At 40.0% G+C, this 25,453-nt stretch overlaps 2 protein-coding genes across 3 annotated transcripts in view; one reads left to right on the top strand and one right to left on the bottom strand.

Annotated features, from left to right (window-relative positions):
• Positions 1-25,453, bottom strand: part of LOC129768696 (G-protein coupled receptor dmsr-1) — a 454,099-nt gene that overhangs the window by 70,028 nt on the left and 358,618 nt on the right. For both annotated transcript variants that reach the window (XM_055770492.1, XM_055770491.1), the window contains one exon: positions 21,394-21,452. The gene's annotated coding sequence lies outside the window, so the exon portion shown is untranslated. The remainder of the gene's footprint in view (positions 1-21,393; positions 21,453-25,453) is intronic.
• Positions 10,425-20,484, top strand: LOC129768698 (chitotriosidase-1-like). The gene is made up of 7 exons (XM_055770496.1): positions 10,425-10,546; positions 10,607-10,765; positions 11,109-11,203; positions 11,281-11,406; positions 11,490-11,617; positions 14,398-14,500; positions 19,964-20,484. Exons 1-7 carry the CDS (start codon positions 10,486-10,488, stop codon positions 20,411-20,413), a joined length of 1,122 nt encoding a protein of 373 aa, XP_055626471.1. The 5' UTR covers positions 10,425-10,485; the 3' UTR covers positions 20,414-20,484.

Below are 25,453 nucleotides of genomic sequence, written 5' to 3'. Positions count from 1 at the left end.
ACGGTTTTCGCTCCGCGTTGTTCTTATGTCTCCAATATCATTCGGAATAGTTATAGCGCTAGCAGCCTCTGCTAGGGAATAAAGCCAGTGGCTAAAGGAAGCCAAGTTAACTGCCGGCAGCGTTTGTCTGTACTGGGCCCAATTCAGTTTTATGGAAGAAGGCAGTTTACTGACCAATTGATGCATCAACGATACGTTGTAGAGGTGCTCTTCTAACCCGCAGGCGTCCACCGTAGCACAAAAGTTGTCCACGCTGACAGCGAAATTTACAATGGTCTCCAGCTTATCTTCCCTCAACGCGGGTAGTGAGTTGATCTTCGCGATTAGTGTGTGTACGATGGCTTCCGGCTGTCCAAATAACATTTTTAGAGTCGTTATTACGCCAACCACATTTGCCGGGTGCATCAGACGACTTTTAACCGCTTCGTATGCTCGCCCTCTCAAACATTTTTGCAACCGTATGATGTTTTCTGCATCCGAAAATCCACAAATCGCTGTCGTGCTGTTGAAGGATGACAAGAATAGCCACTCCTCTGGGTTACCGGAAAACGTGGGTAGCTCCTTTGAGATTGCTTGACACGCTGCCAGCTGTTTCCGGGTTAGCGGACACTGTTCTACGTCATCATCATCATACACTGGATGGTAGTTATTCTGCTGTTGAGAAACTGGAACGAGAGTCTGATTCGGTACCTCGCACGTGGTTTGTGGTAGCGGAGCGCAGTTGATTCGTTGTGTATTGATTTGAGAACGGTTGCAGCTCGTGCGGCCAAGAGGGGGCAGATTACCTGGTTGGTTTCCGTTTTGATTCACCGTTTCATCCATCCACTCCTCCGCGCGGCTCATAGCATCGCCGTCATTCGAACCTCCTTTACTAGCCATTTCTTCTAGTATCTTGTACTTCTTCTCCAGGAACTCTTTATCCTTGGCTGTCTCATCTGCAGTTCGTCGACGTTCCAATTCACGTTCCTCCTCTAGCTTTAGCAACTTTAGTTTTAAGAGTGTTTGTGTCGATCGGTTGGACACTCCTGACGCGTTCGATGCAGGTTTCCTTGGCAACATCTATTTTGCATTTGATATCGTTTTACTTAATACAGGGTTTGCTGACTCTTTCAGTGGAAGTGATGTTATGTTCGGAATGGTCTCATTTGCTGATTTGTTTCCGGTTGAATTCACGACCTGTGATTGTTGAGTGCCTTTTTGTTGAACGAGGGATGCAGAGGAAGTTCCAGGAACGGCTTCTGGTTGCTTTTGACTTTGACTACCAAGCAGCACAGGAGGTTTGATGGTATTTGAACACGTATCCTGGACACCGGTTGCAGCTTTGCATTTGGCGCAACTCCAGGGTTGTTTTTCAGATACCTGTGTTACCCCAACACATTGGTAGTGATGCCATTTTTAGTATACATCACAGCGCACCATCTGGTTTGTATTTTCCCCATGACATATCTGACATGATCTTCTGGGAATGGGTGTTTCTGAATCCTCCGTAACCACCTTTTGCGTACCATCTTGACCACCAGTTTCACTTTCCGCTACATCATTGTTTTTTTTTCGGACGTAAACTTCTACTCGACAAGATCTAGTTGATAAATTATTCGTATGTAAACGAAAATAATAAATTGTTGGAGATTGCCAACAGATCCATGGATCGGGGTGTTCCAAAATTATAATACCGCATTCAAACACGAAAACTAAGGTTTTATGTTCTGCGAAGAATTATTATTTTCCTGAAAATTGTATGTTACATTAGTTCATATTTTATAAGCTTGCATGAAACCTATTCCGGTTTTTTCGACTTACGTTTAATCCCTTCTTGTGGCTTATCAATGTCTTAAATTCAAAATATAGCTGATTCGAGCTAGTTGCACTCGCAAACTATTTGCACTATTCGTACTTCCTGTTCGTATTATAAATAAAGGCATGAGTATCTGTCCGTCCTATAGGTTAAGGCATGACTATTTATAAATAATTATAAGTTTTACCTTTTAACTACTTTTAAGTCCAATTAAGGTTAGGTTCAAATACTGATAGTTTTAATCGTTTTGTAAATTCCTAATAAATGGAAATTCGTAATAACAATTCAATGTTAGGCCTGTATAATTAATTTTCCAATTGATTTTAATTACTTTTTATATAGCACAATAGCGTAGTAAACAATCTGAATCGGTTTTAATTTCCACTCACGAGGATTACTTGTTCGTACTTTAGCTTTTGTGTCTTCTATAACTTGTAGAAAACCTATAGAAAAGTGACAAGTATTGTTTACTACGCTATTGTGCATGGGATGGTTGTGCTGGTGAAAGCGACTGTCGGAACTGGGTTCTTGTGTGCTGGTCGAAAATGAGCCACAGTAGCGGCGCGTTGGCATGAACTCGCCAACAATCGTCCATCATAGCATCAAAAAATTAGACGATTGTTACATCGCAACAGTACCAATGCACACGGGAGCATATACAAATTGGGTTTCGGCGTAGCAAAGATGTAGTATTTTTAAAAATGGGTTATGAAGCACGCAGATACGCACACAAAACTATATATCGATGACTTGAAGCAACTAAATATACACACACTTATCTTGCGTCAAAAATAGTTATTAACGTTAACTTTATTCCATAAAAACTTTATCTTCTTCTTCTTTTCCTTTGTTTATGGACACTCTAAACCTTACTATTCATTCGTCTTCGCTAACGTGACCTGTTGTCTGAATTGGCACCCTTAACGAAAGACGTAGTTCTACGTCAAAATCTTTTCAACATATGCGGTATTACCAGGCAAACACAAAATCTAATCAGTAAGTTTGCCAAACTCCAATAAGTTCTGTGCAAAGATAATTTGTTACATTGACGAATAAAAGTTTAAAAGTGGTTGAAAAATCTTGAACGAGAATTCTGTCTGAAAATAATCTGATGCTATAATGATGAGTTTTGGTAGAAGTACTAGGAATTTTATAGTAAAAGGTAAATTCAACGGGGTCGATTAGAAGATCAATCAATGAACAGTTCTGCGATTGGACTCATGAACTTGCGCTTAGTAAGAAAACGTGAATGTTTGAATGTTTTGATAACAAAAAACAAATTTTGGGAGGGACGAAGTTTGCCGGGTCTGCTGATATAATAATAAAAAATTGAAATTTTTTTATGGATCTTGTGATAGATAAAAATTGTATTCATATGAATTTTAAATAAATCGAATCAATAGAACTTGAGATATTGTCTTATCAAGTTGTCGTGGAAAAAAACAGTTTCGAGAACAACACGTTTGAGGTTTTGTGTCAAGGCCGTCCTAGGTTGGATTAGGCATCACAGAAGTCGCTATAACTCGAAATATAATGGAATTTTCGAAAAGTCCTTTGAATGGTATATTCTTGAATGTCTAAACTTCAGAAATATGAAGAAAAATTATTTAAATTAAAAAAAATTAAAAATTTGAAAAAAAAAATTACTAGACTAGAAAATCCCTTAATGCTAATAACTATTTTTGTTTCGAACAAATCAAAATGATTTTTTTCCAAGAAATATTTGACATGTTATACATTACGATTCCCTAATCCATAAATGGCTTAAATTAACAAAAAAATTAAGAACACTTATGTTGCCATACATTTGTTCTGTGTATTTCTGTGCTTACCTACCCGTACCTTCTATTGGGTTTAGCCGTGAGATATAGTTTTAATATACCACTGCGAAGAAGGCGTGCGTAAAATGCTCGCTAGAAATGTAAATGTGGCGTTCGTTCGTACGGACTAAGTCTCGCTCCTACTAGCGAGCAGGCAACAATTTTACCTAATGCGGATGTTGCACTCAACGGTTTTGCTTGAAACAAACTTCAAAAATGAAATCCTTCCACGCACTGAATCTGTCTTAGATGCTTAAACGGTTCAAAATCTATAAACTGTATTCTTGGGGGGCTGTAAATATGGTACATTTGGTTCCCTTGGATTGGCAGCCACCCAATACAGAAAGTTCTGTTTGTTCTGCATATAAAAAAGGTGAAAGGTGAAAGCAAGCCTCATCACTATTTGAGGGGCTCAAAATGAAAGGGGTGTAAGTGACATCATCGATTTCTCTACGTCGACTCTCTCTTTTGGTCATAACTTAGCTGCAAACTCATTCCCAGCTGTTTTTGACAATATGAAAGATAGGTCAGAACCTCATCTATTGGATTCTATGGCAAACTTATATTGGAAAGTTTTTGCAGTTGAGATATCGATCAAATCACTTACACCCTTAAGACCTTCATTTATGAAAACACATGCAAGGGGGTTGTCTGAAGTATTTCTTCACTGAGTTTTTTGCAACTGGTATGATTACGTCCACATAATTCTTGAGTTAACATGGTTCTGTAGAGACGGAACTTTTAACCCGAAGCGTTTCAACAACATATTTGCGCACAGACCGTTTCCATGACTGCGCGATTGAAACTCTTACTCGTTTCGGTGTTTTTGGTGTTCTTCAACTCTTATGCCTTTCATTTGTGCTGTCAGAGTCCTGCTTCTTGTAGCAATCACACAGTTTTATCCTGTTCGAACTGCTATAAGATTCGTAGACCGGTTCTGAGCAGAGAATGTCACAATGTCAACTGAAGCCTCTTTGTTTCACAATCACAGTTCGTTTTCATAAAAGAGGGATATAACGAAACCCTAATGTTCACCGACCAAATTATTATAGTGATTGAAAATGGGACCTTAAGACAAACACAGCGGCATGATACCTTTCTACCTCCTTTCTAGCCGAAGTGATAAATAAGCGAATTGAATCAAATAATTGTGTAGTCCTGCGTCAACAACGCGGTATTTTCTTGGATACAATCATCTAGATTTCTAAGAACAATTTGCACTAGTCAAAATTTCTTCTTCCCTTTTATGTTGAGATATTCTAATAAAATCATCAAAATTAACAGCAACTTCAGTGGGAGATACATCATCTCATTCAACAAGGCCACAGATGTTCCAAGGGTTACTCACTAGTTTCTGGTGAGAAGCAACCGTAGTTTAAGACATGGGTTTCCAAATAAATCGTAATACAACAGGGTATTATCACAAAAAAAAATCTTTATACTCAAAATACAGTACAAATTGATTAAAAGGCGAGACGAACCAATATGATAGAAAAAATGGAACTGAGCCGTTCAACACGGTATGTTTGGTCAGCCTAACTACGAATCAAAAAGAAATAACAAAAATTTCTCCTACAATCACTGAGTCTCGAAGTTTTGGCAGGAGTACCCCCGCTTACTCTTCGGTTCACAGAATTATCCTACAGATTTCTCATCCGTTGCAAGATCATGAATCCATTGGTAATTGATAACTTCGAAAATCTACTCCAACTGACTCCTCAGTCAAGTTTTATGTCTTTATACCATGAGTACCTTACTCACGACGTGCACCCTTCACCAGGCATCTCCAACCAAGTTTGTTTCCCATACTTCTGCAATTCCTCTGTCATTTTTTATCTGTCCATGCGACAAAAAATCCATGGAATCCCAGATCACCTACGCTCCGATTCTATTCCGCCGATATTTTCGGCAGAATATGGGAGAGTTAGATCTGATAAAATGTTCTTTACTGACGGTTCATTCATAAACGGGTCCACTGGCTTCGGCATCTTCAATGATAATTCCAGTGCCTCTTTCAAACTCAAAGATCCTTGTTCCGTGTATGTCGCTGAACTGGGTGCGATATATTACGCATTAGGGATCATTGAAACATTGCCCATCGACCACTATTTTATTTTTTCAGACAGTCTCAGCTCAATAGAGGCAATCCGCTCAATGAAAGTTGATAAACGCTCATCTTATTTCCTAACAAGAATAAGACAACTATTGAGTGTTTTGGTCGAAAAATTATTCAAGATTACCTTAGCATGGGTTCCCTCTCATTGCTCGATTCCGGGGAATGAGAAGGCGGACTCGCTAGCTAAGGTGGGCGCTTTAGAAGGCACACTTTTTGAAAGGCAAATTGCTTATAATGAATTTTTCCACATTCCTCGTCAGTATACGCTCGTAAGTTGGCAGCGCATGTGGAGTGGTGATGAGTTCGGTCGTTGGTTACACACGATTATCCCTAAGGTCTCGACGAGTGCATGGTTCAAGGGATTGAATGTAGGTCGTGATTTCATTCGCGTGATATCTCGGCTTATGTCCAATCACTACAACCTAAACGCGCATCTCTATCGCATTGGGCTCGCAGCAAACAATCTTTGTGATTGTGGCGATGGCTACCACGACATCGAGCATGTTGTCTGGTCGTGTATCCGGTTCCATGCTGCTCGCTCTCAGCTCTCTAGAGCACTGAGAGCACAAGGCAGACAATCGGATATCCCCGTCCGGGATATCTTAGGTAGCCGGGATCCTGATCTTCTGCTTCATCTATACCTGTTCCTCAGAAACGCCGATGTCAACGTTTAATGATGTTTCCTTCGTTGTGTCCCCGTTTCATATCCCTCCTATCCGATCGATAAACTTTTACTTAGTCGCGGCAATACATACACACACTCTTTACAGATGCACGGGCCGAAGGTTGTGCAGTCCACTGATTATTCAACAAGAGTCAAAGGTTGTACCGCTCATGACAACTCTACACGAGCTGATGATTGCGCCAGCTAGTGACCATTCTATCCTGGATTCCTCGAGTCGAGAAAGACGCACCACGCTAGATATGGGGTACAGACAAGGGGGGCGTTGCTGATTAATGGTCAGCTGCATCCCAATAGGAAGTATCCCGTGTCGGGCACACGTACAGAGCATCGAAGACTGCGACATACCAATTATGAGAACACTTGTAATACTAACCTCGAGTCAACCGCGAGTAATCGGTTACATATTACTAACATAGTCTAAGCAAACATTGTCAAAATATTGAACTCCCGGCCCCGTTAGGCTGACGCCATATGAGCCTTAATAAAATATATATTTTGGATAAAAAAAAAAAACAAAAATTTCAAATGTTTCAGTCTCTCCTGTATGTCCCAGATCATTTCGCATGTTGCAGCATAAAACAGTGTTTGGACAAAGACGAGACAGGCTGTCAAAAAAGTCCTGCGGTATTTCCGCGAGGTGTCGTTGTAAGCGCGTAGTTCTAGTTGTATTCATTGTATCGAGTATTACTATAGCTTGTTGGAAAGGTATAATATAGTCCTTGACAGTGTTTTGTTTGGTTAAGTCGTTCGTGAGTTATAGTGTCGCAAATATGGAGCAAAATAAAGAGAAAATCCGACATATTTTACAGTACTACTATGACAAAGGCAAAAATGCATCTCAAGCTGCCAATAAAATTTGTGCAGTTTATGGACCCGATACAGTTTCCATTTCCACCGCACAACGATGGTTTCAACGTTTTCGTTCTGGTGTAGAGGTCGTCGAAGATGCGCCACGCTCCGGAAGGCCTGTTGTCGTAAAGTGCGACAAAATCGCTGAATTAGCCGAGAAAGACCGGCATAGTAGCAGCCGTAGCATCGGCCAAGAGCTGGGGATAAGTCATCAAACCGTTATTAACCATTTGAAGAAGTTTGGATTCACAAAGAAGCACGATGTATGGGTGCCACACACGTTGACGCAAAAAACATCTTTGACCGTATCCACGCATGTGAATCGCTGCTGAATCGCAACAAAACCGACCCGTTTCTGAAGCGGATGGTGACTGGCGATGAAAAGTGGGTCACTTACGACAACGTGAAGCGCAAACGGTCGTGGTCGAAGCCCGCTGAAGCGGCTCAGACGGTGGCCAAGCCCTCATTAACGGCCAGGAAGGTTCTGCTGTGTGTTTGGTGGGATTGTCAAGGAATAATCTATTATGAGCTGCTTCCCTATGGCCAAACGCTCAATTCGGACCTGTACTGCCAACAACTGAACCGCTTGAAGGTAGCACTCATGAAGAAGAGGCCATCTTTGATAAACAGAGGCCGCATTGTCTTCCATCAGGACAACGCCAGGCCACACACTTCTTTGGTGACGCGCCAGAAGCTCCGGGAGCTCGGATGGGAGGTTCTTTTGCATCCGCCGGTTCTTTTGCATGCGCCGGTTCTTTTGCATAGTCCGGACCTTGCACCAAGTGACTACCACCTGTTTTTGTCCATGGCGAACGAGCTAGGTAGTCAGACATAAAACACGCTCTCAGTTTTATGAGAGATATCCTCGCCGGCGCGTATGAAAGTATACGGAAAAGAAAAAAATAATAAGCATATAAACATAAACTCACATAAACTCATAGGGGGTCTTCGTAGCCTTCGTATGGTTACGAGTTCGCTTACTAAGCGATCGATCGTGAGTTCAAACCCAGGACCCTCAAATGACCATCTTTGTGTTGCTGTAGAATAACTACGTCCACGCAACCATCATCAGCGATGGAGATCGATCTACGGTGGAACAAAGATCGATTCAACCATACAACTGCTCTGCTCTGCTAGATGCATCGGACTGTTGTTCTATTGATACCCCAGCAATGATCAATATCAACTGTCTCCGCTGTCCGGTCTACTGAACAATGGAAGAACAGAAAGAATACCCTTACGCCTAAATGGCTATTACTGGGTAATTTACCATAATGTAATGGAACAGAAAAACCTAATGCCTAAAAGGCTACTACTACTGTGTAATTTAAAATTTATAGAACCATAAACGCGTAAATGTACACGATTAAAAACCCAGCTCTGTTACAGCTAAAATGCCAATGAGCCTTATAAAAAAACAAATGGGATAAAAAAATAAACATAAACTTACGGATTACAGTCTACAATTAGAATCAAATTAGGAAAACACCTTGAGAAAATGATGGAATGTCTTCAGATGTTGCAAAAATGCGTCTGTGAGCTTGATTTGCAGTCAAAGAAAAATACAATAAAATGCAAAACAATTAGTTGCTGTTCCTTTATTATGAAGTGCTGGAAAACTCCCTCAAAAAGATTTGCCAAGTATGAAACATAGTTGTCGGCATAGTGAATGTACTACATGGGTTGAAAATTCCTGGGATTTTTAATGATCATTTTTTGAGCAAGGCTGTTTTTATTCCTTAACATAGTTTCCTTCGAGGGCAGTACACTTTGTACAGCGTGTTTCGAACATTTCGATTCCCTTTCTGTTATACAAAACGTCTATGTCTTCGAAATATGCCTCAGTGCCACTCTGCAGACTACCTATTGTATTCAGGAGTGTGATAATAGATCCACGTTTTATCGATTGTCACAAAACGTCGAAAGAATTCCACTCGATTACGTTTCAACAACGCCAAACCGGCTACTGAATCATCAACACGCCGCTGCACGCGGCACGTTCGCGGCATGTCCAAAACGTCCTGCAAAATGCATCCCGCTCGCTCTTTTGAAACGCCTACGGCCTCAGCCAACTCGCGTAACTCCACTTTACGATCGTTCAAAACGAGTCGATGCACTTGTTTTACGGTTTCTGGATTCGTAGCCTCTGTTGGCCTTCCAGAGCGAGATGCATCTGCGGTGCTTGTACGGCCCATTTTAAATTCACTATACCCCCGTAAACTGTTGGTGAACCTCTCAAAATTAATCTTGTTCATTTTTTAGTGACGCATCTGCTGAAAAATCCCGGGACATTTCAGCCAATGCAGTACGTTTAGTTTATTAGAATATAACAATTCGGCTGAAAAGTTCATAGGGTTGACTTCTATATGGCACCTCTTGCAAAAATCCGCTTGACTACCACAAAGCATCATCTTTCAATGGATACGTGTCAAAATTTGACAGCAATCGGTCGATTGGTTTGTGAGTTACATCATCGAGAGTGAAGCAACTTTTGTTATTGTGAAAAATGGAAAAATCCGAAATTCGTGTATTGATAACAAATTGTATGAATTGGGCTTCGAATTGCCTCCGCATCCACCGTATTCTCCAGATCTGGCCCCCAGCAACTATTTTCTATTCGCAGATCTGAAGAGAATGCTCGCTGGCAAGAAATTTAGGACCGATGATGAAGTGATTACCGAAACTGAGACCTATTTTGGAAAAAACCGAAAGAGTACTATAAAAATGGTATAGAAAAGTTGCAAGATCGCTATAATCGCTGTATCGCCCTCGAAGGCAATTATATTGAATAATAAAATTGAATTTTGCAAAAAAAAAATGTATTACTGTGTTACCTTATAAACTTTTCAGCCGAACTCTTATAGAGTCTAGCAAGAAAGTCGTGTTTTTTATACATATTACACATAATTATTTTTAACAAAGTTTGGTGACTTTAGGAAAACAAATCACTCTCTAGAAATTTCAGCTGGGAGTACTTAAAACATATTTTTTGAACCAGTCTTATGTTCATACATCAACAACAAAGGCGATACATTACCCAACTGTGTCTATTTGTCTAAAGAATTGGTATTCATGTTGCAGCTGCTCAAATGGATCATATTTGACGCCAGGCGTGCATCTAATTTCTAGCACATATATTTTCAGTATTGATCAGATCTTGTTCGTGTGTACATCGAACCAGCACCTCAACGGCCAAAGAAGTTCAAACGAAACAGATCAAATGATGCGGCTCAGTGTGTTTTGTTTAATTCTCACTTTCGTGTGCAAATCCTGCGCGCAAAGTTAGATTGAACTCATTCAAACATCAATATAAACCGTATAACATATTTTTCTGTATGCAGATATAATATGCTACTATGATAGTAGAGCTGCAACGCTCCCCATTCCATTACTGCCGAGCCAGCTTGAGCCTGCCGATTGTACCCATTATACATATATTGGAGTTGGAATGACAACGAAAGGAGACATAAGGCTACTTAATGAACACTTTGATGTTAACAGTAAGTACAACATACAACATTGTAGCAACCAACCAATATAGAATATTGAATGCTGGAGCAACTCACGATGTTGAACTTTCATCAGCATAGAAAGCCAATAGGAAATATATTCAATAATTTTGAAATAGATTATGAGTTTCTCAGAATTAGCAAATCGCAGAAACCGAAATGTTTACATCTATGCTAAGAAAGCATTGTGTTTTTCAACTATGATAAAAATCATCACAATCTATTGTCCTTCATGTCCTACGGATCGATAGTCATAGCATTGCGAATGTTTCATGTTTGATTTATTTTTAACCTTCATTGTTATTTCGTTTTAATTGAAAAGTTTTTTTTCCAGCTGGTTTTCCACTGTTTCAAAATCTACGCTCTACCGACCGGAAACTGCTAGTTTTGCTTGGCGGTGTTTATGAGAGCAGTGTCACCTTTTCAACCGTAACATAAACTTTTAACAGCATCGCAAAAACAAGCACTAATCTCTTTTTCCTACACCATTTATTCGTTTTTACCAGATAGTCGGTTCCATTCCGGACACTCTCATCAATAACCTTGCTCTTTTCCTAACACGATATAATTTTGATGGCATCGACATCGATTGGCGCTATCCATCGAGCAGAGGGGGCAAGCTGACCGATAAGGTAATCATCACCATTATAAGTTTTTGTCCGGATCAGTTATTGGTGTGTTTTTTATGTTTCACTTGTTTGTTACGATCCTGAAGGTTAATTTCCAGAAATTTATTATTCGACTTCGGGCCAGACTGAACATGATAAATAAACTGCTCGTTATCTCTGTTTCACCGATCAGGAATGTGTTTGCAGCAGCTTATGATAGTGTCACACTTAGTCTGTAAGTATTACTTTTTTGGTGCCGTTTATAATGAAATTCTAATGTCATTCATTTTTCTGTAATTTATCATTCACCTGTTCTGTTATTTATCATTAAGAATCGTTAATAGAACAACACATATACGAGTTTAATCCAAAAAGTAAGTGTACATAAATTGCTATTGTGCCACTAGCCATTGGGTCACTTATATTGATGTGACTTGTCTGAGTATTCAACATTTGAAAAAAGTAGATCTTATGTAGTTCGGGTAATTCTCGCTTAATCGTAAATTATTGGATTCTGAGGGTCATTCTTCTTACAGCTTCACAACCGGTATCGTTTTAGTAAGGTAAGGTGATGATGATGTTGATGATGTTCTGTTCTGTACTGTGAAAACTCAATTTCATGCAACTCCTTTTGTAGTCTATGCAACCAAAAAGTTTCTTTGATCGCCGCCAAAATAGCGAAGCCTTAAAAGGTAGTGCAACTCCAGCCTGTCTCCGACAGCTCTACGAAATCATACTACCTGCTTTCATGAATACGTATCCGGTAATTAATCGATGAGCGTCGGGGTCATTCCCCGAATCAACGTCATCGTAGCCGACGGAGCTTCCATTTGAAAGCTTCAAGTAGATGAGATGGGGGTGCTCCCTTGGCCGAGTGGTTAGCGTCATAACTAACATGCCGGGTGTTCGGGTTCGATTCCCGTTCTGGTCGGGGGAATTATTCGTCAAAGAAATTTCCTCCGACTTGCACTGTGATCACGCGTATTCTAGAGCTTGCCACTCAGAATGCATTCAAGGCGTGTTATTTGGCATAGAAATCTCAACTAAGTACTAATAAAAATGACGCAAATAATACTACGTTGAGACGGCGAAGTTCCGGAACGTTAGTGCCATTGAAGAAGAAGAAGAAGAAGAAGTAGATGAGCTTCATTGACCTGTGGTTTACTTGAGATATCGTAGAATTCTCTTCGCTGCTATCCAAAGTGCCTTTTCCTAGATTCTGGTTAAACTGGTTGACCGCGTTGACTGCAAATCTAATTCCTTGCTTTCCAGATCTGTCATCACACGGTCACGCATTCTAAGGTTTTATTGGTCAAACCGAGGTTCTTCATCCTGCATTCGCCTATGGTTCTTTCTTCAACCTTTCCACTCATTGCTGGTTATTTCAAAACACCAGTGTATCGTCCACGTACACAGTCATATGTTTTCTTTAATCTTGAAGTAACTAAATACTTGTCATAGGTGGCTCGCTTTGATTGCGCTTCAGCTCATCATTCAACTTCTTGTTCTACATCGTACTGACTTGCTTGAGGTAATAGGGTGCTTTTCTTAACTCACAAACATTCCTGGATGAAGTTGGATTAACGAATCCATTCGTCTGATCCACGTAAATTCCTTCTTCGCCAAAATCTCCCTGCCAGAACACCGTCACCACATCCAGCTGATGATTCTTGGGGTTAATTTTGGCAGCCATCGACATCAGGTGTACCGAATCATAGCATACCGGACTACAGGCTCCACGTTTGGTTATCCAACTTAATTTTCAAACTTTTCGGTATTCCAGTCAATACTACGTGAAAGTAGTAGTAGACCATTTTGACATTTCGGTATCGTTGATTCATTCATTAGAAATACAAAAAATGAGTTTTGTTTCTAAATGGGGTCTTTTAGTAGTCTAAAAGAGACATAGAAAAATCCACTTCATCTGACAAAGCTTTGGCATACTCTCCATGAGGTTCCGGAGGTGTTGGGGATCCAGCTCGTCCCAAGTCTTCTTCAGCGCAGCAAAATAGTTTTGCTTGTTCGTAACGTTAGTTCCAACTTGTTGTCCAAAGTCGCCCATAAATTCTTAATAGGGTTGAAGTCGGGGCTTTGGGATGGCCACACCATTGGCCACACTAGTATGCTTCGGGTTATTATCTTGCTGGAAGTTGTAGTTATTCTGCAGCCCCATTTTCAGCATGTATTCTTCCAGGTTTTCGTACAAAATGTCGATGTAAGACGATGGATTCATCGGTAGTCATAATACCGTTGACCTGTCGATTGTAGATGCCGGCTCTGGAGGCCATCGTCGTTCTTCCGCCACTTGGTCGCCTTTTCTTGTTGAACAGCTCGAAGTTGGACTCGTTCAACTAAATAACGCGCTTCCAAAACTCCAGCGGCTTGTTGACATGGTCCCTCGTGAACTGAAGTCGTTTTTTGTATTGGTGTTGCTGATCATTGATCTCTTTTTGGCGAAGTAGATTTTCAGGTCTCGTTACACTAAGCGTCGTCGAATGATGAGATTGGAAAGGTGCAGATCCAACCATTCTTTGATCGCCCGAATTGTCGTTCGTGGGCTTTTCTTTACATCCCGGATGTTTCTTCCTGGTCGATCGTCCACGCTGCTGAGCGTCTGATGCTTCCGAATGACCAACTGGACCGCACTACGGCTGACTCCATACTTCTCAGCGATGTTTCGTTGAGACTCCTTAGCTGGAAATCACACACAAACAAATTTCGGACTTGTGTTGAGATTTGCTTTCCACTCATTTTCCGAAAGCTTCCTCAGCGTCAAAAACATGTCACGACGCACGAAAAATTGACTAAATAGCTACGAAAATTATGTTTGTGTCAGATGTAAACTGAGGGGGCATCGATGAACGAAACACGGTAAAACAAATTTACAAATTTAAATCGATTCTGCCACAAAAATAATTTGTTGGGATATTAGTACACTTACTCTTTGGATGAATAACGTATAACAAATATTTCAAAGCTAATAAATATTTCTAAGCTTATCATTTCTGTTTTCAGGTACGCTGACATGATCAATGTGTATGCTTTTAATTTTACAGAAACGGTAGAGACTAAAGCAACACATTTGGCCCCGTTGTATTCTGACAATTCTATAAGCGTGGTAAGTACGTGTTTACATGTGACAATATTATCATATGGCGTAAATGGCGCTTTAGAAGTCCCCCTCTCTTTTGCCGTATTCGTGCCTATTCCAGTTAGCATTCATCATAGTCGTCTCGATCCTGATGGCGTAGTTGTAGACCGGGCGTTCTCCTTCACATTCGAGCTATTTCGTGGCCTGATGTCGCCTCAGATATCATTTCCTTCACCGCCACTCGTCCACTGTTCTCTCGTTTAAACGCTACCAGGAAATCATTGCATTTTACCAGATTGTTTCCTTCTAGATAACTTCAGCACCCACGAGGCTCGTCACTCTCTTACTCGTGTTATTTATTTATTTATTTATTTAATTGTTATCAACAGGCAGTATTTTGCCCCAATGATTTAATGGAAATTTCTAATTTGTCCAATAAAATGTTGTCGGACCACATTTCTCGAATAATGAAAGTCGAAACCAGATGCTACTCTGTTGAGCAGAGGTTGAAGGCCTAACAGTGCTCAATTGTATCCATGGTTGGTACGACGGAAAGGCACTCGGAGGAATGCGTGGTCCCGTAGAGCTCGAGGTTGAATCGAAAGGTTGATGTTCTCCAATATCACTGGGCATTCTGTCCTAGCCAATAAAACATCATACATAAATAATGCGCGGTTCACATCCCTTCGCACGTGAAGCGTATCAAGACCCATTAGTCTTTCATAACTAGGTAACTGATGTGGGTTACACCAGGGCAATCGTCTTAGAGCGAATTGAACGAATCGCTTTTGTGCGGCTTCAATCCTGTTGACTCCGTTGAGATAGTGCGGATTCCAAATTACTACACAGTATTTCAGACTTGAGCGAACACATAGATCTAACATAGATCTAAGGCAGTATACATCGGTGAAATCCCTCGCGGTGCGCATGATGAATCCAAGACTACGCGAAGCTTTTCCAACTACGTAGTTGACATGTGTTTTGTAGCTGAGTTTGCAGTCTAAATACACTCCTAGATCCTTCACGCAGTCGAGTTTAGTTAGTGGAGCATCGTCAAGAGAATTATTGTAACGAAAAAGATCTTTTCTTCTTGAAAAAGTAATCGTGGAACATTTGCTTGGATTCAGCGTCATACGATTATCTACGCACCATTTTTGGAATGTTTCTAATTGTCGCTGGAGAAATAAAACGTCAGCTTCCGACTTAACTTGGAGAAATAGCTTCATATCATCAGCGAATGAAAGATGAGGGCAATCCAGCACTAAATTTACGTCATTGAAGTAAATAAGAAATATCAGAGGGCCAAGATGACTCCCCTGAGGTATTCCTGATGTAGCAGAGAATTCTGCGGAGAAGCACTCGCCCATTTTGATCGTGAGGGAGCGACCGATCAAGTATGATGTGAGCCAATGTAAAACATTGCCGCTGAAGCCTAGCTTGTCCAATTTGCGCACTGTAATATCGTGGTTTATTTTGTCGAAGGCGGCGGAAAGGTCGGTGTAATAGCGTCCGTTTGGGTCACACCACAAAACATTCCGTCAGCAATATATGTCGTGAACGATAGCAGATTCGTTTGGGTGGATCGCTTCGGCATGAATCCATGCTGATCGATAGATATATAATGCTCACAGTGAGCGAAAATCGATTCGATGACCACAAGTTCAAATAGTTTGGAAACAGCGTTCAGCGCAGAGATTCCTCGGTAGTTGTAGATGTTTCTTCTATCGACTTTCTTATGAACCGGAAAAATGTAAGCCTTCTTCCAAAGCAATGGAAAGATGCCCTTAGTCAAAGAAAGATTGAACAAATGGCATAGTGGAGACAATAACCCCATTTTCATTCACGCATTCACGACCGATGCTGGGACATCTGGTCCGACAGAATTAGAGAATTTAAATTTGCTGAAACCAGATTTCAGCATTTCGTTATTTACGGCGAACTGTTCAGTATTGGAACACTTCTCGTGGCTGTCGAGAGCTGGTCTTGAGACAGATTCTCGTCCGAGAAAGTGCCGGAAAACTTCGCTGAAAAGAGATTGCAAATTCCCTGTATGTCAGACGCTTCATGTCCATCGTGACATAGAAACATAGATCATGGTAATCCAGACTCCTTGCGTTTTTCATCGACGTATTTCCAGAATAGTTTAGGATTGCTCTTGAATTTCCGCTGAATACCGCGTAGGTAGATTACATGGCATCGTTTGCTTGTTCTTTGGTATTGACGGTTAAGTTGTACATATTGTTGCTTCAAAGGTGGGAGACGGTATTTAGAGTATTTTCTAAGTGCAGCCCTCTTAGCCGTTTTGAGTCGGCGAAGCTCGGTGGTTTGCCACGGTGACCGGATGAACGTATGATTTTCTTCGGAACATACCTGTCGATTAGATAGCTCATAATGTTCGTGTAAGTTAGGACTGCAGCATCGACGTCGTCCTTGTCCAAAATTTCACTCCAATCAATATCTAAAAGCACATCAACCATACTATTAAAGTCAGCACTTTTAAAATCATAGTGGACGGCGATAGAAACGATGCTGAAACTGTTCGTACTGGTTTTCATAGTAAGTAAAGTGGAGGATGATGAGGTATTGATTTCACCATAGGCACAGGTGCTACCGTTAATAACGGAGCTTCGTCTGGTTTGCTCACGAAGCAGAGATCAAGCATGCGGTCATTTTCATTCGTAATAGAATTGATTTGTTGAAGCAGATTATAGCTGTACCCGTCTAGTAAGGTGTTCGCCCCAGCATGGAAGGTTGACTGGGTCGAATCAGCGTACAAAAATCTTCCAGATCCAATTTGCCACTTTAAATTTGGGAGATTAAAATCACCAAGTACAACAATTTCGTCAGCTGGAAGCGCACGTGAAGCTATTACCGACACCGATTGTACTTGAGCATCGATCAATGCAACGTCTCGAGTACGATCAGGAGGAATATAAACTACGCAGAGGTACAGCTTTCTACCTTCCAGTTTTATCGAAACCCACACTTGTTCGATACAGGACCATGAGGCTTCTCTAATCAGGTGAGCTTTCAGGCGTCGGTGGACAGCTAAGAGAACACCACTCCCTGATGATTTTGTACTATTGAGTTGATTTTGGTCCGTGCGGAATACTTCATAGTTCTGCCCGCAAACTTGGTTGGAGAGAGTGCGGTCGTCGAGCCAGGTCTCCGTCAAAGCGATGATGTCGTAGCAGCCATCCGTACACGCGAGTCGATACTCGTTGAGATGGCTGTTTATACCACCAACGTTCTGGTAGTACGCATGTAGTTCAGTACATTGACGTATTTGTGTATGTACTGACTGGTGTGTGCTAGAAAGCGAAGGTCCATCAGCAGAATCGAAAGAGTTAATATTGCGGTACTTGCCTTGAGCAGGCGGATGAGAGACCCCTATCCGATCATCGACAACAGGACCGAAACGACTCCGACGACAGGATACTTCAAAGGGCACGACTGTGTCGAGCGGATTCAGGCCTCCATGGGAGCGGCTTTAGCAATGCATTCCGGTTCGATGTAATTTCTGGTTGAATTTACTGGACGAACCTCACTGGAGTTGAAATTAGTTTGCGCGGTATCGCTGAAAACGGATCGGAATACAGGAAACGAAGAAGCGGTATTGAGTTTATACTTGCCAGAGTCAGCAAGTTGGAAGACCCCCTCACCAGCTCCGAACACAGGAACGAAACGGCTGAGACAACTGGCGATGTGAGTAGATGAGCAGCAGCTCACGACTGTGTCAGGAGGCTTGGGGCTTCCATTGAGCTGTTAGTTGTGCGTTCCGTTAGTTGATGAGGTTGAGGTTGGTTGATGTTATCATCCAGTATAACCGTAACCTGAATGTCTGCTTTGTGAGTGCACAGTACACCCCCCCATTTATATGCAAGGCTTTCTGCGTTATCAGCGTGGAATATAAATAAAACTCGAATCACGTCCCAAATAGTTTTGAGAACTTGTCAACGAGTTGCGCCATAAAGCTGGTCTGCCATCGTCTATGAGGCTCAATGGAGAAGTGTCACTACCTGAGCATTCGTATACAAAATGGAAAAAGAGGAATACCGTATTTTGATCAAACATTGTTTTTTGGTAGGAAAAACTCCTGACCAAATGTACAGTGGTTGACGAAATGTTATTCAATTTTTGCTCCTTCGCTCCAGTTTATCGGTGGTTTAGAGAATTTTAAATGAGCCGTACAAGCACCGCAGATGCACCTCGCTCTGGAAGGCCAAAAGAGGCTACAAATCCAGAAATCGTAAAACATGTGCATCGACTCGTTTTGAACGATCGTAAAGTGAAGTTACGCGAGTTTGCTGAGGCCGTATGCATTTCAAAAGGAAGAATGGGTACATTTTGCACGACATTTTGGACATGAAAAATATATCCGCGCGATGGGCGCCGCGTTTGCTGACCGTCGACCAAAAACAGCGGCGCGTTGATGGTTCAACAGCCGGCTTGGCTTTGTTGAAGCGTAGTCGAGTGGATTTCTTGACGATTTGTGATATAGATGATACGTGGATCCATTACCACACTCCTGAGTCCAGCCTGTTGATGCAGTGGCAATAAATAAATAAACTAAGGAGGACAGCATCGTTTCGCTGTTCAGATGTTTATCATAGCGTTGTCTCCTCTCCCCAAAAACTCGTGTTCGTTCGACAAGATGCCTTTTGTCCTTTGTTTCTGTATATTTCGGTCAGCGGCAGAATCGCTCTGTACGCATAGTCTAAACCAGGGGTTTTCAGTTTTTTTTATGGCAGAGCTCTTTTTATAGCAAAAATATTTGACGGAGCACCTGCATATTTTAGTCAATAAAACAAACCCTATTTGAATTGTTATTACCCAACTGGAAACAACTCTTATTCGGATGTGCGTCACAGTTACACTACATTTGACCCGGAGTGAACAAAATAAATCACTATATACCAAGTGAAATTAAATTAAAGAATGTTTTTTTTTCGAGGTCGGTTTTCAAGTGGGAGCATTTGCTATAAATCCACGGAGCACAAATTTCCCGCGGAGCACCATTTGAAAACCCCTGGTCTAAACATTCGTTTTCCCAATGACGTTCTTTGCTATGATGTTGATTGCTGCTCCAAGGGTACTCCAGTAAAACTCTAGGGAAGTTCATCTATCCTCGGCAACACAGTTTCAAAGCACTAGACATATGTTGCAGCATGGATTGGCTCCTGAAGTCATCATAGATGATTCCGTTGTGAGTGGGAAGCCTTAACCAGGAGAGATATAGCGTCACAGCCGATTAGTTTTTCCCGGATCCTATACTCATTCATCCAAATTTTAACAATTCAAAACTATCTTCCGGTCTGGTTATCTTAGGGGAGATATCGACTCTTTACATTTGTAATCGCGAATTATAATTTCCATTCATTTCTAGTTTATTCTAGTTTTAATACTGCAATGGAGTTCCCGTTTAGAATTCTGGGATTCTGGGAAGTAAACAAACAGAAAACGAATATAATTGCTTTTTGCTTTTTATAGAATTCATCCATCAGCGATTGGATATCAACCAAAATCCGGAAGAACAAAATCAATATCGTAGTCGCAACATACGCTCGTACGTATACACTGTACAGTGTTACCAGAAATTCTCCTGGGTCCCCAATTCGAGGTCCAGGAAACGCAGGAGCCAACACTCAGTATGCAGGCTATTTGGCTCAGTATGAGTTCTGTGCGATGAACGCTGGCTACTCTGCTGTTACAGACGAAATAACAAAAACCACGTATTTCACCAAGGATGTAAGTTGGATTAGCTCCGAAACAGCCGATACCCTGGTTCAAAAATATACCTACGGACTAGATCACGACCTCGGTGGTGTTGCTATTTTCACCCTGGACTGGGATGATGCGACGGATAGCTGCGGAGCAGGACGATTCCCTGCTGTCGCTTTGGCACGAAAATATTTTTACTCAAATACCAAGAACGCATAAATTTTGCATCTTCACGCTCGTGCATACAGCATCACAAGGGGCAAAATATATGAATATTCACTCGATGTCAACCAATACGCTCGTTCAAAAATAGAATGCTTAATATAGGTGTCAGAGTAAGAAAATATATACAAATAGTTAGTTATGTTTTAATTATTCGCATAATTTATGAGAGAAAATAATTTATATGTGTCTACTATTTGACCTATATCGAAATTTGAGATGAAATATACATAATTTTGAAGCTATGAGTTTATAGGTTTCGGAATCTTAGACTTACATACTTTTTATGTATGTGAAATTAAAAAAAATGCTGGTGATGAAAAAGGGATAAGAAATCTTGCGAGTGTGGTTATGATGAGCGCACGACGATGACGGAACAATTTTTTTTGTGCGATTTTACGTGATTTGTTCGAAATCACGCATTTTTTTGCGCGTACGCATCAATCGCTTAAGAAAGAATTCAGTGTAATGATTTGTAAAACTTTCTTAGTAAAAAAATGCCCTGGCGGAAGCTAAGTTAAGGTAAATCCATATTATCCAACATTATCGAAGTTGAAGTACTAAAGCACAATGAATGATAGGTGTTGAAAGAGTTTCTTTTATACCAATTTGTAATTGTCGACTTATATATTTTGTTATGTTGACTTGAGCTCTTTAATGACAGTTGTATTAGTTGTAGAAAATTGCATAACTTTATTTGTTATGATGTGAAGCTATTAAGCATAGTATCATTCCCACATACCAAAAGTCTACGGAGCAACCAGAAAAAGTATTGATCTTGAACAGCATTCTATCCTGTCATCCACTTCACCCACTTCAAGTGAAAAACCACCGCCGCTTTAAGACATTTTTACGCCACTCTAACTGTATCAACCCTTGACGGGGAAGTTTTTTACCTTTTCATCACCTTTCATCACTCCTATCATTCTTACCGGACCTAACTCAACCCTGGGGCAAGCAAAATAAATAAAACCTACCTTTGTTAACCGGACTTCGGGTTTCAAGTTCCTCTGGATAATATTGTTCGTGGAATAATCTGCAATGAGGAAAAAATGTAAATGACAGATATTTTGTTTCGACTCTTTAATTCTTCAGTTTAATGGTTAGGGCAAAATAATCTATGTATCATCAATATCGTTTACGGAAGCTAATCATGTCAGGGAAATAAATCCGAACAAACATTCAATGTTCGATAACGATCTCATCGTTGTTTGTCCAAATAAAGAAGAAATGTTAAAACACCCATATCGGTTAAAACGATCCATTCGAATTTCTTGAAAATCAGTGAAAATATGTACACGATGGACAATTCCCATAGTTGGTTACAGCATCCTACTATGCAAATTTGATATTTGATAGTAGTGTAAATAATAAAAATGATAAAAATAATTTACTCTCGAAACAAATCCATCAGAAGAAATTATATTCCGAGTCGAAAAACTCTTGAGGTAAAATTTAAATCCAAACACTGATAAATCATCAGGATAAAAAATATCTTTATTAAAAGACAAAGTAATGTATATGTTTTACACGATGAAATAATTTTCTTAAAACTTTTTGGAAGGACTTACTCGGAAACATCCTGACATCGGTGGAAAATGTAGCGTGTTCACCAAACCGGATACATGAAAGGGGATCCGATTAAAAACAGCGAATGACGAGGGTGGTTTCGGGTCGTCTCTTGAGATTCAGCGGAAATGAGTAATCATTTAAGGAGTTGGTTCACCGATCTGGCGGAAGGCAAATAATAGAGGATTTCGGCTTATGTTTCAGATTGTGCTTTAAGATTCTGCTGCAGTATAGTTCAGTATTCTCCCGCTGTATTTATATGTATCTCGCATTTGTATGGCATTATATGTTGTTTGTCGTATGTTGTTCGAAATTTCGAGAAGCTGTAGAGTGTGACTATCACAATTGGTGGTTGTTCTCATCGAACAGAATTGAATCGACTTGAAAATTGAAATTAATGTTCTGGTTTAATTGTGTTAAGATAAACCAAAAAAAAAATTGGATAAATAATAATTATACAATACTATCTGTTTGTATTGAAATTTATCAAAGAATTTCCCAACCAAATGACTCAATTGTTTCCGCGGTATTATCATCAAGAAAGCTCGATGCAAATTGATCATAAGTTATAGGCAGTGTTCATTTTTTTTATTCTTTATTTAAGAGACTTTCAGCCTCCTGGGCTGGTTCGTCTCTGAAAAAGGGCCTAGAGGGACCGTAAGATGTATAAAAACATTAGACATATATATTACAATGATTGAACTGTTTAAACAAGGAATTACAATTAAAATTTCACATGACAAAAATGTAATATTTATAACACGGACAAAAATATGATTTATGTTCTGTTTTGTTGCTTGATGGTGTGTTTTCTTCGGATTTTTAGCGAGGATGTTCACCTGCCATGGCCTCTGGCCAGAGAAGGGAAGTAGGCAGCGTTCAGTTTAAACGGTTTCGCCAGGTTTGAGTAGCACATAGTAGATCAGATCCTCATATGACACAGCATTATCATTATCTGCATTATCTTGTGCCTGTCGATCAACATTTAACATGTGATTTATCTGGGTTTTTGGCGTTGTTCCGTTTAGTTCATGTAGAACTCATTTTTCGATCTTTTGAATCTTTCCCATAGCCTTCAAACGTATAAACATGGCTTGTTGAGCGAAGTTCAGTTGATCCGCGAGTTCTTGTTGCGTTTGAGGGTCATCTTTGCCCTAGTTCACTATCCTCGAGATTTGGGTGCTTTTCTACGCCCTTCGTTGCTCACGTAAACACACCATCTTTCAATTTTCAGAACCATTCAAAGCATTGCGATTTTCCAACAGCATATTTACCGCAGTTTTAGCCACCACAGCAAGGAATCATATAAAATACTTCATTCAACCATGTAATAGTTCTCAGTGGGTAGTTCTAAGGGTAGTTCTAATGAGCTTATATGATTGATAATATAGCGATACTCGGTATAAACAAAAGTTTATTAGCGTGGGAAGATAAGAGGATCTCTTTCGAGGAAAGTTGATTCCGACCAGTATGACACCCATATCAGCATTTTTTTTTTATAAATTCGTTTATTTTTACAGGCTCAGTTACATAAGTTTAAAGGAGCCGAAATCTTAAATATATTTTTAAAACTATATATATGAACAATTTTCTTAAATCTATGGTTAGTAATGTGGGAAACCGATTACTCGCGGTGATATCAGCATTTATTACAACCGATAATTAATGTTTATCGCAAATCGTACTTTTTAGGCTGAAAAATCAATATGTTCAAAGCTCTTCATGCCTATGTTGTAGACAGAAACCTATTTTGTTTTTAGTTAAAATCACATGCAACATGGTAAAACAGTCGAAATGTGACAACTGCGTAAATGCATATTTTATACTTGTTAGTTCAATTCTCACAAGAGGTAACATCTTACAAAAACATGAAATATTGCCGAATTGTTGCCATTTATTATTTATTTTCTAAAGTAAGAACCGTTTATATTTCCGTACAAAAAGTAACATGAATAAATACAAATACTCTAAAACACTTTATGGAGTCAATCGGTGTACGAGAAATATAATTTGATGTATGATGTTGATTTTTTTCCCTTTAGACATATTTTAAACATCACAATGTGTTTGCAGCGATCAGTAACACTATTACTACGGCAATCATACAATATTTTCTCATTTTTTTAAATAAGGCAAACTTTTTTTTATGTAGAAAAGATGCCAAATCAGAAAGCAGGTCACGAGTTTATGAAATTAACTTGACGTTAATAATTACTTTCGATACGAATCAATTTTGATGATTTGCACATTAAATCGAATCGGAAATTCTTTAATATTTGTTTGATTAGCTATACATTATGATTCTCTAATCCGTGAACGCCCATTTTACTATAGCTTGCTCTACTCAATTTTACTATAGCTTATCTACCCGTACTGTCAATAAGGCGCGACATAGGTGTCGTTCACAAATTACGTAACGCTAAAAATCCGGATTTAGGACCCCCCCACCCTAGGTAACGCAATTTCCTATATATATCTAATATAAGTAAGCAACGCAACCTCGACCCACCTCCCCTACCCCCTTTTCGCGGTACGTAATTTGTGCACGACGCACAGTGCGTTGTATATATGGGGATGCGGGACAAAAATCAAAACAACCCTTATAGGCATTTTTTCGGATAGGTATAATGGAAAAAATGTTAGTTATGATGAAATCTACTATTTGCATTGAAGACTTATGTATTATACGTAATCGCAAAAGTGCCTTAAGCGCCAAATTAATAGTGTATAGTAATGTATAGTGTACTAGACCCATCCTTGACTTGAACGCCTCTCGAATTTCTCGCTTCCTGCTTTCATACTCTTACTTATGTTCAGCAGTTTCCACTTGCCAGGTTTTGAATGGCAATTCGTTGAAATGAATGATAGTTATTATGTATACACTATTAAACATTCTATAATGCTAACCTGTAGCCGATGTGAATTACGCATTCAAAACATTTTATCTTGCAATGCAGTGGTGACAGGCCTAGCTTGTAAGTTTCGGTATTTGGTACTGTCTCAACAGCCTTCGATGTATTCATCTCTTTCGGAAAAGATCCACAAGTTAAGCATTTTGCAGAAGCTTTATTTCTGGAAAGCACATTTGCCACCTTTCCATCTATTATAGTAAGATGGAATTCAAAACTTACAACGATCTGAGCGCTATCGTTGTTGATGATGAAAATCTGTAACGCTTTAATTTTCTTCTCCATTTCTGACTGAATGTCAAGAATAGCTTGTGAGTATTCCTTCGTGAACACAAATTTAAGCGGTCTACAGTACGATGTTGAACTTGGCCGAGGATTCATCCAGATGATAGCGTTATTTGCGGAGTCGATCAGTTTTAAGGGAAGCAGTGCAACGACTAACAAACTTTCGTCTGAACTTTCTGCTCCCGTAAACTTTTGCTTGCATGTACTATGCCCTGAACTGCCGTCAAAACCCCATTCACAGACGAGATTGACTGAAGTTGAAGTCATTAGCGAA

This window comes from Toxorhynchites rutilus, chromosome 2 (genome assembly GCF_029784135.1).
Source record: "Toxorhynchites rutilus septentrionalis strain SRP chromosome 2, ASM2978413v1, whole genome shotgun sequence".
Lineage (NCBI taxonomy): Eukaryota > Metazoa > Arthropoda > Insecta > Diptera > Culicidae > Toxorhynchites > Toxorhynchites rutilus.
The sequence above is the reverse complement of the archived record's forward strand: the minus strand, read 5'-3'. Positions and strand labels throughout refer to the sequence as shown.

Excerpts from the sequence above, each read along its gene's own strand:
- LOC129768698 (XM_055770496.1), top strand. The coding sequence starts at position 10,486 with ATGATGCGGCTCAGTGTGTTTTGTTTAATTCTCACTTTCGTGTGCAAA. Across the intron at positions 11,407-11,489 it reads GGGGCAAGCTGACCGATAAG|GTTAATTTCCAGAAATTTAT; the intron begins GTAATCATCACC and ends ACGATCCTGAAG. Across the intron at positions 14,501-19,963 it reads CTGACAATTCTATAAGCGTG|AATTCATCCATCAGCGATTG; the intron begins GTAAGTACGTGT and ends TGCTTTTTATAG.